A 12,459-nucleotide genomic window follows, 5' to 3' on the forward strand; every position below is an offset into this window, starting at 1 on the left:
AGGGATAAACAACAAGCCCAGCTTAGATAACAGCCATACATGATGACCGAAATTTAAAGTTACAGCAGCTTTGGCAAGGTTGTGTGCTTCATAACTGTGATCCGTCTTCTCACGTGTAATCTGGGCTTCAACAAACTCCCACTGCTTCCCCTTAATGTCACCAATTGTCATGCTATTTCGGCCTAAATAACTTCCCTGATGATTCTTGACAGTAGCAAAGCAATCAGTAGCAAGCTGAACTTTTTGCAGGTATAGATCACTGGCCAAAGCAAGACCTTCCGCACATGCCATGGCCTCTAGAGATTCAGGGTCAATTTGGCCCCTGATAATCATAGCAGAGGAACCCATATAAACGCCTGCATCACTCCGACATATAGCAGCAAGAGCTCCTCTATCTCCATGCCTTGAAACAGCCACGTCCACATTGATCTTGGAGAAGCCTTGCTTCGGAGCAACCCATTTTGCACAGTTATCTCGGACAACAGTTACAATCACCTTGTTCTATGTTGGCATCAGGGACAAGTCACCAAGAAATTTATTGATGAACGCTAGGGTAGACAGAGGAGACTGAAATTCCCCTTCATGCGTAGCTCTCCTTCTCGCCCACCATATGGCCCACAAGGTGGTCAATACCTTAGCAAAATCTTCCCGTCCCAAAGATCCCTGCATATCTAAGACCCATAATCGCAGGTTCAAAAATATTGTTCATGTGTTCCAAAAATCTAAAACAATTCTAGATTTTTGGAACACATGAACAATATTTTTGAACCGGCCATTATTTTTTGAAATTTGGGAAGAATTTTTTTAATTCAAGAACATTTTTTGTTTTTGAGAACCTTTTTTGAGTTCATGAATACTTTTCAAATCTGTAATTTTTTAAATTTATTAAAAAAAATTGAGAAAATTCGCTGAACTTTTTTGAATATTGTGAACATTTTCTACAAACTCACGAACATTTTTAGAAACTGCGAACATCTTTCTGAATTGGCAAACCGTTTTACTGAAACTCGTGAACATTTTTCTTAATTTTGAAAAACATTTAAAAAAAGGTGAACGTTTTTTCAAATTTACGAATACTTTTGGAATATTCAAACATTTTTCCCTCAATATTTTTTATGAAATCATGAACAGTGTTTGAATACGCGTGCATATTTTCTAATTCGTGTTTTTCCAAATTCATGAACAAGTTTTGAATTTCTTGAACAATTTAGAACTATGTTAACATTTTTGGAAATCATGATTTTTTTAATCCATTAACATTTATAAGGTTGCTTGAACATTTTTTCATAATTCACAATTTTTAAAAATTTGGGAGGCTATTTAATCCTGAATTATTTGAACAAAGAATAAAACAAAAACAGAAAATAAAAATGGAAAAATGAAAAAAAACAGGGCACGTGGGGCCCGCAAATGGGCCGGCCAAACTTGTGCGCCCGGGGGAAGGGAGAGTGCGCGTTTGCACAATCCCTAACCCGCACCGCACCAAATAGTGTGTACCGCCATTGGCATTGGCCTCTCCTCACGCGCCCCCTCCCCAATCTCACGGGGGCTGGCCGCAGCGAGACTTCCCGTGCCCAAGAAAGCAAGTGCTCGGCGACAAGCCCCCGAACACCTCTAAGCCCGCTTAGCGGATCCCTGAGCATGATGGCACCAAGTCTGCTTCTCCGTGTATCCGGGGACCCCGTCCCCATTTCTGCCGACAGAAAGATTCCAACAAGTGATTTATATATGGATGTTGCTTAGATAAATTTTCCCTTTTTATCCAACCCACAGATGAAATTTAATAGACAGATTTATGGAGCTTTAAGCTATAATTTATTTTCTAAATGTTTTTGAAGGTTAAAACGACAATTTTCCAATCCATGGAGCTGAATGGCTTCGTAGAGCTCAGTACCAGTGACTGGTCGCCCTAATTTTCTAAACGCTTTTGAAGGTTAAAGCGACAATTTTCCAATCCATGAAATTTAACAGACAGATGTATGTGGGATTAGGGGAGTAATATTTTTTCCAAACGTTTTTTGAAGCTTAAAGCGACAATTTTCGAATCCATGGAGTTAAATGGGGTCGTAGAGCTCACTGTCTCACTCACTGTTCGCTCCATCTATCCCCAACCCTAACCCTCGATCCCCTTCCTCCAACCCCAGCCGCCATGGCGACGCCGCCGCCGCCGACCATTCCCGACGAGCTCCTGGAGGAGATCTTCATCCGCCTGCCCACCCCGGACGCGCTCGCCCGCGCCTCCGCCGCCTGCACCTCCTTCCGCCGCGTCATCAAAGGCCGAGCCTTCCGCCGCCGCTTCCGCACGCTGCATCGCCCTCCCCTCCTCGGCTTCATGGACGCGGGCGGATTCCACCCCGCCCAGGCGCCGCACCCCTCCGCCCCGCTCGCCGGCGCCCTCGCCCCCTGCGCAGCCGATTTCTCCTTCGTCCCGGCCGTCGTCTCTTCTTCCTCCTACTTCGTGCCGCCGGGCGTCCAAGACGACGGGGAAGGCCCCCGTTGGCGCCCCTGCGACGTCCGCGACGGCCGCGTCCTCCTCGATTGAAGATCCTTCTACCCTCGTTCCGTCCAGATATGGACCTACCGCGAAGACGGCCGCGAGGTGAGCATCCTCTTGGACTCCAGGGAGATCGGTGACAACGAACTCTGTGACCGCCTCACGTGGACCAAACGGGAGCGCTGCAATGCTGCCGACTTCCACCTCGCCGTCTGTGACCCCCTGTCCAGCAGATACGAGCTGCTTCCAACCATACCCGAGGACCTCGCCGCCCAGCCGCAGGAGTGCCTTTGGGATTTCCAGGCCGTGCTTGCTCCCAACACCAGCAATGACGGCGAGGAACAGCCCTTCAAGGTGATATGCGTAGCAAGATACACGACGAAGCTTGTCCTCTTTGTCTTCCCGTCCACAACTATGCAATGGTCTATGGTCCAGCCTCCCATTTTCCCTTCTTTGGAACACATGTCCTGTTTTGACTGCGTGCGTGGCTGCTTCTACTGGACACAGCCTTCTGGCTGGAGCGACCATTTGATGGTGCTGGACACGTGCACCATGAGGTTTTCCACTGTCGACCTTCTCACCGGCTGCCATGTGGAGCTCAGCAATCTGCCTGACAAGAGCCGTGGCCGTCGTAGCCTAAATGCCGTTGTGATGGGCAGGGAAGGAGCCCTTGAGATGTTTTCCCTTGTCTGTCAACATGGATCCTTTGCCATCTACCATACCTCTCTAAAGAATAATTCGCAGGAATGGAAGTTAGAGAAGATCATACAGCTTCCTGGGCAGTATCATTCCATTTGCACAATGCGTGCAGCCGAGGGATTCTTGTTCTTCCGAGGCGCTCCAGAAGGTATTCATGTTGGGAATGTGGATTGTTACTCAATGGAGGTCAAGACTTATGAAATTACCAAAGTCTGCACAAAGATGGAGAATACCTTCAACCCCAGACGTACCCTCCCATACTTTAGCTTCCCACCGCTGTTATCGGAACCAACTATCTGATCAACTGGTAAGCCTAATTGTTTCAGTTTATGTTGCCATTGGGTGCATGCTTTGCTTGCCCTATTTGCATGGTTATATAGGGAATTAATTATTGTTCTATTGGGCTTGACTACCTCGTCAAACTAGCTAGGACAGGTGGCCAATTGATGGTTTTAAGCCTAATTATCTCAATTGGGTGCATGCGTTGCTTGTTCTGCTCACATGGTTATGTAGAAAATTAATTGTTGTTCTATTGGGCATGGCTACCTTGTGAAACTAGCTAGAAGAGGTAGCTAGTTGATGGTTTTAAACTGATGTCTGAGCACTCTTTATTGACCTTGTTCTGTTTTCTAGAGCATAGAGTTCACATGTTATGGTCTGCTATTTTTTTATTTATCTTGCTTCACTGCAATAACTGTGCAATTGGGCATGGCTATAGGATTCTTGGGAAGCACGAATAAGCTTTTGCGCCTTTTTTCTTAAGCTATATTTTACTGTGTAATTTTGCAGATAGGAAAGATTCCCATTGCACCAACTGTGCACTTGCTTCACATTTCTACTCCCATGGTTATATAGAAAGTTAATTATTGTTCTATAGGGCTTGACTACCTTCTCAAACTACCTAGGACAGGTAGTCAATTCATGGTTTGATTCTGCATGCATGTTTAACTCCCATGTATGTGATTAAGAATGCTAACTGCAAAGAAAGATTACACACTAGTTTCGACAGCTAGTTTTTGTTGTTCCATATCTTAGGAGAGAAAATGGCTTTCGCGCTTGCATCTTTATGTAGGAAGTACATCGTTAGTCATACTTACCAGTTAGCACTCACTACACATGATTCATTCAGTTGAATGAAGATGTTCAAAACAAGAATGTTGCATAACCTGTAAGTTGATGTTTGAAGGCCCTGAGTCTTCTATTTGTGAGCACTCCTTATTTACCATGTTCTGTTTCCAAGAACAGATAGCGTTCACCTGTTATGGTCTGCCAATTTTTGTGTATACTGCAAAATGAGCAGCTTCGGCACCTTTGTTCCTAAGTTATGTTATACTCCGCGGTTTAGCACATGCCTCCTTCCTAAGAAATTGGGATAGAGAAATTTCCCATTGCATCAACTGCAGTTGCTTCAGTTTTCTAACTAAGTTCATTTATGCAGATCTGAGCTCGCTTGCTAGTTGTTTTGGTCTTGCTTGGGCGATCTACACCTGGGGTTGGATGGCGGATGTTCAAGATTGTCATGTTGTGGTTTGACATGTCTGTATTAGTATGAATGTAAGCAGGATATGCTGTCAGCAAGTTGAGTTTGACCAACACTGAGGTCTAAGACTCCGGTTTATATTATGTACTGATGTTTGTGTTGCAAGACTTCGGCTTATGTTCCCTCTTTTAATCCATGTCCTTGGTCTAGATGAACTAGCTTTTATCTGCATGAGTGAATGAGTTCATCTGTAACCCCTTGTAGATGAACTGAGCATGGATGTTTTGTGCAAATGAGGACTGGCTGTAATAGAGGTGGATATCATACAAACATCAACTTCCAGAGCTTCAGGTTTCTCACAAAGATGTGGTCCTCTATCAAACTTGAGGTTTCTCTCTACCTTGCCCACAAATTTGGCAGCTGTTCTAAATTTTCTAGACCTGTGGCTAGGTGGTTCAGGATCCTCCACGCGCCTAGGTGGCTAGGTAGTATAAGTTGGGAACTTATGACTAGTATAAGTTGGTATTTGTTGCGAGGTGGATGTGGAGTACCAAAATGAGTTAGTCAATTTCTGAGCACATATGAGTGCCCTGTATTTGCGAGTTCGGTGCAGTTTTATGCTTATCTACTCCTATTCTGGTACCGGAGCAAATAACTTTTCCCAAGTGTAGTTTCTGAATCTAAACTGTCCTATAATCCCTTCCTTCCTGTTTCGCTTGCTTTTCATCAAAATACTGGCTAATTATGTTCGTGGCGGCAATGGCATTGGGACCTTTATAAGCTTATACGATGGGGACCTTTTTCCTCCGTCCATCTTGTGCTCTCTAACTAGTGCTTGTATCGATCTATTGTAGGTCTGTCAATGACATATTCATGGCATGGATATTGCTGTGAAGTGGACGAGCATGATATTTTGTGGATTTTGTGTCCATTCACGAGTTCAATGCATTTATGTTTATCTATTCCAAAATCTGGCACCGAAGCGATAACTTTTCCAAGTCGATAAATAACTACACCCCTACTGCGGCTCATCTAAAATGTCGTCCTATTTGTAACCCCTTCCTTTTTTGTATCAGTCGCTTTTCATCAGAATAAGCATTGGTTACTGACTACTCGTTATATATGTTTGTGCCTAGGCAATGGCATTGGTGATGGTCACAGTGAAGGTAAAGCATTGGATAATTCTCCTATATAAGATGTTCTTTTCTCCTAATGGGATATTCATCGCTGGTTGCTATGCCGTGGTGTCTGAAAAGACAAGTGGACCTCAAGTTTTTTTATGCTCTTGGTGGATATTTATCTGAGCTGGTTTACTGTTTCAGACTGCGGTTTTGCTTGATTGTTTTTTCCTCTCATGGAATGGAAGCATTAGATAGCCCTTCCTGTGATTCATAAGGCGCTCGCCCTATTTTTCCAGGTTGATCGATGGTGGTAACTGTATACACCTATTCCAATAGCTAGATTCAGAAACTATATATGCTTTGGCACTAGACTAGACATGAATAATATTGTTGGTCATTCTGCGTTGCTGGAAGGCTTAACTACTGCGACATGATCGAGCCCCGATCGATGCTTACGAACATCGTGTGGTCGTTTATTTATTTTGTCAGACTGATGTTAACTCTGTTGGAAGTCAAAGTGTGACTCCTTGATGAGACGTTCATGAACTATTTACAATTGAGAGGGGTGGGGGGGAAGGCCCTTGAAAGGGGAATTTGGCATCTATAGGTTGATTTTCATGACATATATAGTTCGCTAGCTAAAATGGTAAAAAAAATGAGAAAAAGGAGGGGCATTCCGAGAATTGAACTCGGGACCTCTCGCACCCTAAGCGAGAATCATACCACTAGACCAAATGCCCTTTGACGCAGATTTTATTTTGGGAACACAATATCAAGGGTGGTCATTATTAGACCAGCCTCGGATAAAAATTCTGCCGAGCCCCAAAACGTTTATCATTTATGCGCCTGAGTCGACCGGTCAGTGATAATGCTCATCACTGACGCGTGGTTAGTGGCCCATCAATGATAAGGTGTAAGTGGTTCTGAATCTATAGTAGTGAGATGTTGTGACGGCTCGGTATCTTGGAAGTACTGATATGGATATCGTGTGTGTCTGTGTTTAAAGGGGTGAGTGTATGTGTGTTGCTGGATATGTCGTGGTTTTACTATCAAAGTCATTCAACCTTTTGTATTTATTTTCTATGTTCTTTTGTGGGGCACAAAGCATGGCAACGTATCTTGTTTTGTTTATCTCATCTTAGTCCACAACTAACCAAACATAGCAACCTTTTGATAGATGAATGGATTCTTTCTTTTTCATGTATTTTCTGGTCTCCTTTTTGGGCCGGTTGGTTGAATACTTTGAAAATCTTAGTAGTATGAGAGTTAGTGCAATAGGATTTGAGCCTGTTCATTTTTTATTCTTTCCTCCGAGCTTTCTTTGTTCCTTCCAGCGATGTGGTTTTTGTGTGAGTATTTTTACTTGTTTCGTACAAAATTAGTGTCTTTATGGGCCTGACCGATAGGAGCAAGGCTTGTGTTCGGTCCATTCATTTGCACGGCTTGATGGGCTTAGAAAGTTGTCATTATGTCGTGTGTGAAGCGTTCGGGTGCAAGCGGACACATCACGGGGAAACCACTAGCACCCGTATGATATGTCTCGCTCCCGTCATATGGGGGAACGGTGATGTGCTATCACGTCCAAGTTAGTAGGTTTAAATTGACGGCAAATTTATAGATGAGCACAATTAAGGTCGGGTCAGAGATCTGCTAGATATTCGATCGCGTTCACAAGTACTAAATAAGGCAATCTTCTTTGTACCTATCACAATAAACTCTTACCAAATGACGGTGATCCCTCCACTATAAATCTACCCCTCCTCCCTCGCCGAAACCAGCAACTTTCTTTTCCTTCGCTGGTTTTATCCTCTTGCCAGCAATGGTTCACAACGTGACCCCTCCAGTACATCCCCGATGAATCGACCCGGTGCCATAGATTCAAGAAGCGCTTCAAAGGCCTAATGAAGAAGGTGGACGAACTAGCCATCCTGTGCGATGTCAAGACCTGCATACTGGTGTACGACGAGGGCAAGGCGGCGCCGGAGGTGTTCCCTTCCCGGGCCGAGGCGGTGGATATCCTGAATCAATTCAAAAGCATGCCAGAGTTGGGGCAGTGCAAGAAGGTGATTAACCAGGAGGGCTTCACCGCCAAGCGCATTAACAAGCTCCGGGACCAGGTCGACAAGACCCGCCGCGAGTGCGAGGACGGCGAGATCAGGTACCTCCTTCACAAAACCATGCATGGCGACCACTCAGGCCTCGTTGGCCTCAACATCAAGGAGCTCACCAGAGTTGGCTACAAGGTGGACATGCTTCTCAAGAGCATCAGTGAACGCATGGCAAAAATCCATTCCCAGGTGCCGCCGCCAACTCCATGTGTCACCACCGACATCATTGACATGGGGTCTCCAGTGTTGTATCCGACACCACCTCAGCAGCAGGAGGGCCGGCCTGACATGGTGAGCTCCGCAGGGGACCTCGACACCCTGGTCTATAGTGGCTATGCCGGCGCCAACTTCTCTAGCAGTGATATGATGCAGATGTTGTCCTTTGATATGGGGTTCGGTTCTAGTCATTCCCCTCCCATGTAACCAGGAGGCCAGCTACATGCGCCGATCTCATCTCATTTTTATTTGGCTTTGGTGGTTAGGACGAGACATTGAGTTAATTTCTTGAAATTCCTATATTCGTCTATGAGCTTCGTTGTATTCATCTTGTTCTTTGAGCCAAATCATATTTAACTCCAATGTAATCATTGAAATTGTTATTCAGTTGATCTCTTCCCTAGATTGTTTGTTTGATCTCTGTTGTTTAGTTGGTCCTAAATCTTGAGTTGCACCTATTTTTTTGTGTCGGCGCCTTGTTTTTTTAATAAAAACTTTCAATCTATTCGTCATCAATCATGATAGTACAATAAATACCAAAAATAATAAAAATTACATCCAGATCCGTAAACCGCCTAGTGACGGCCACAAACACTGAAGCGAGCCAAGGCATGCCGCTATCATCGCTCCTCCCTCAATGGAGCCGGGCAAAACTTATTGAAGTAGACAGTCGGGAAATCGTCGGTCAGCACCTTGTTTTCTCAGGCATAGTTGCACCCGCTACGTGATAGACAATTGCTTTTAATTTCATGCTATTTTTGGTGTATGTTTTTTCGGGAAAGAAGTGAGTTGAAGATTTGTTCTCCTAGAGCCAGCTAAATTTGATGGATGATTAATATTTTCCTGGATAAATATTTGTGAACTAGTTACCTTTTGTGACTTAATTACATGATGACAGCTCGCTACACGCAAACATCAGAAATAGCCATGCTCTACATTGTGCTCTCCTTAGTTGGAGTCATGTTCTCTATTCGTCAGAACGTTCTTTGTTCTTTAGACCCACAAGAGGATAACAAAAGAGCTCGTGTGTTGCAACATGATAAAAAATAAAACACGCTCCTAACCCAATAACCATGTCTTAAGACGTCAATACATCCACGTCCTTCATTTCAACACGATATCATGTCTATGGTGCCGCTTATCCTCCTTGTCACCCCCGTCGACAGTGGCCTTAGTGCTCACACAATCAGTGACTTTTGTTTTTCTTTGACTTAAAGGTGGACCATGGGCTAATTGCTAGAAAAGGTAGGGGTTTTTTCAAAAACATGCAAAAAAGATTCGTTTTTAACTTAAATGTGTATTGTAGGTTAATTATGAGAAAAGGCGGGGGTTTTCTGTAAAACTACATGACAGACGGGCTAGGGATGGCAATGGGTAGGGTATGGGCGGGTACGACCCTTTTCTACCCAAACCCATACCCAAATCTTTTTTCTATACCCACCCACTTCTATATCCATGGGTACAAATTGGTACCCATGCCCATACCCATCGGGTATCCTATACCCAATGGTTTTTTTTCGATAAAGGGCGATTTTATTATCTCAAATGTAGCATCAAGCGGATACAAAACATTATGAGTAACACCCGGCCTCTGCATAACTAGGATGCACACAGCCAAACACCAAAGTCTGACACTCGAAAAAGTAAGAAAACCGACAAAACAGCAACAGTAGAGTCCTATGGACTGACACTTTGCCTATGTCGAACTCGGTGGTGGATCGATCCGGAGGTTATGCTGCCACCCATGTTGGGAAAAAACCTCCATAGCCGCCTGCTCCAACCGTGTACACACCGCCTTGAACAGCGGTTGGTGCTCTGCCAGTTGTAGTGTAGACCACGTATGAAGCGAGTGCGTACAACGGAAAATAACCTGTAGAGGACAAGCATTTTTGTCATTAAAAATCAAATCATTTCTACATAGCCAAAGCGACGCTAGTAAGGCATACGCCCCCACCCTTATTAGCATTTTCAAACTATTTGAAATTCCGTCCAACCAATGACCAAATATATTGGCAATACTCGTTGGCGGATACAAATTTGACGATATTTGGATGACTGACCATGTAGAACATGCAAACTTGCATTGGAAAAAGAGGTGTTTGATTGTCTCGTCATGAGCACAAAAGCAACACTTCTTACTTCCTGGCCAGTTGCGCCGTGCAAGATTGTCTTTGGTTAGCACAACTCCCCTACGAAGATACCACATAAAGATTTTAACTTTTAGTGGAATCTTAGACTTCCATTTTTTTTGTTATTATTCACTGGCACCTCGGAATGCATAAGCGCACGATACATTGAGTCTACTGTGTAAGACCCTGATGTTGTGAGTTTCCAGTGAAACGCATCCCGGCCTTGTGTCAGATTAATCGAATCCAGACGGGATAAAAGATTATGCCATGCCAAAAGTCGAGGGCCAATCAAATCCCGCCTGCACGAAATATTCGGCGGGGATGAACTAAGCACTTGCGCAATAGTATTACTCTTATCGCGAGCAATGACATATAAGGCTGGGTATTGCTCTCGGAAACTGGCATTGCCTAGCCATATGTCTTCCCAGAAACGAACCTCTGACCCATCCATTATCACGAAAGACCCAAAGCGAAAAAGATGTTTCTTTGCCGCCATTAGGCTAGCCCAAAAGTGTGAGTTGCCAGGTTTCCAATAAGCCTGAGACACTGCCTTTTGGCCTAGATACTTGTTGCGCAAAATGGTTTGCCAAACACCATCCTCAGTAAGAAGTTTGAACAACCATTTACTAAGTAGGGCCTCATTATTGACCTGTCGGTCATGAATTCCAAGGCCACCTTGCTATTTCGGCCTACAAACCACGCTCCATTTGGCCAGCCTATATTTTTTCTTTTCACCGTCTCCCTGTTGGGGAACGTTGCAGAAAATTAAAAATTTTCCTACGGTTTCACCAAGATCCATCTATGAGTTCATCTAAGCAACGAGTCTAGGGAGAGAGTTTGCATCTACATACCACTTGTAGATCGCGTGCGGAAGCTTGCAAGGTGATGATGTAGTCGTACTCGACGTGATCCAAATCACCGATGACCTGCGCCGAACGGACGGCACCTCCGCGTTCAACACACGTACGGAACAGCCACGTCTCCTCCTTCTTGATCCAGCAAGGAAGGGAGGAGAGGTTGAGGGAGATGGCACCAGCAGCAGCACGACGGCGTGGTGTTGGTGGAGCTGCAGTACTCCGGCAGAGCTTCGCTAAGCACTTTGGAGGTGGAGGAGGTGTTGGGGAGGGAGAAGGAGGCAACCAAAGGCCAGGGCGTTCAGGTATGAAGTCCCTCCTCTCCCCCCACTATATATAGGGGTGCCAAGGGGGGGTGGCCGGCCCTAGGAGATCAAATCTCCTAGGGGGTGCGGCGGCCAAGGGGGGTTTTCCCTCCCCCCAAGGCACCTAGGAGGTGCCTTACCCTCCTAGGACTCTTGCCCCCTTGAACCCTAGGCGCATGGGCCTATGTGGGGCTGGTGCCCTTGGCCCATTAGGCCAAGGCGCACCCCCTTACAGCCCATGTGGCCCCCCGGGACAGGTGGACCCACCCGGTGGACCCCCGGGACCCTTCCGGTGGTCCCGGTACAATACCGATAACCCCGAAACTTGTCCCGATGCCCGAAACAGGACTTCCCATATATAAATCTTTACCTCCGGACCATTCCGGAACTCCTCGTGACGTCCGGGATCTCATCCGGGACTCCGAACAACATTCGGGTTACTGCATATACATATCCCTATAACCCTAGCGTAACTGAACCTTAAGTGTGTAGACCCTACGGGTTCGGGAGACATGCAGACATGACCGAGACTCTCTTAGTCAATAACCATCAGCGGGATCTGGATACCCATGATGGCTCCCACATGCTCCTCGATGTTGTCATCGGATGAACCACTATGTCGAGGATTCGATCAAACCCTGTATGCAATTCCCTTTGTCAATCGGTACGTTACTTGCCCGAGACTCGATCGTCGGTATCCCAATACCTTGTTCAGTCTCGTTACCGGCAAGTCACTTTACTCGTACCGTAATGCATGATCCCGTGTCCAACACCTTGGTCACATTGAGCTCAATATGATGATGCATTACCGAGTGGGCCCAGAGATACCTCTCCGTCATACGGAGTGACAAATCCCAGTCTCGATCCGTGTCAACCCAACAGCTACTTTCGGAGATACCTGTAATGTACCTTTATAGTCACCCAGTTACGTTGTGACGTTTGGTACACCCAAGGCATTCTTACGGTATCCGGGAGTTACACGATCTCATGGTCGAAGGAAGAGATACTTGACACTTGCAAAGCTCTAGCAAAACGAACTACACGATCTTTTAT

At 45.4% G+C, this 12,459-nt stretch overlaps 2 protein-coding genes and 1 non-coding gene across 3 annotated transcripts; 2 read left to right on the forward strand and 1 right to left on the reverse strand.

The window, feature by feature from the left end:
* The first annotated feature begins 2,077 nt into the window (after positions 1-2,077).
* Positions 2,078-5,017, forward strand: LOC123093667 (uncharacterized). Its single transcript, XM_044515677.1, has 2 exons — positions 2,078-3,500; positions 4,632-5,017. Exon 1 carries the CDS (start codon positions 2,150-2,152, stop codon positions 2,540-2,542), a length of 393 nt encoding a protein of 130 aa, XP_044371612.1. The 5' UTR covers positions 2,078-2,149; the 3' UTR covers positions 2,543-3,500; positions 4,632-5,017.
* Positions 2,957-8,325, forward strand: LOC123090295 (uncharacterized). Its single transcript, XM_044511666.1, has 5 exons — positions 2,957-3,341; positions 3,983-4,039; positions 4,632-4,720; positions 5,810-5,839; positions 7,639-8,325. Exons 1-5 carry the CDS (start codon positions 2,957-2,959, stop codon positions 8,323-8,325), a joined length of 1,248 nt encoding a protein of 415 aa, XP_044367601.1.
* Positions 6,463-6,534, reverse strand: TRNAP-AGG (transfer RNA proline (anticodon AGG)). Its single transcript has one exon. It is a non-coding gene; the product is annotated as a tRNA-Pro (tRNA).
* Positions 8,326-12,459: the final 4,134 nt, after the last annotated feature.

Source organism: Triticum aestivum, chromosome 4B (genome assembly GCF_018294505.1).
Source record: "Triticum aestivum cultivar Chinese Spring chromosome 4B, IWGSC CS RefSeq v2.1, whole genome shotgun sequence".
NCBI lineage: Eukaryota > Viridiplantae > Streptophyta > Magnoliopsida > Poales > Poaceae > Triticum > Triticum aestivum.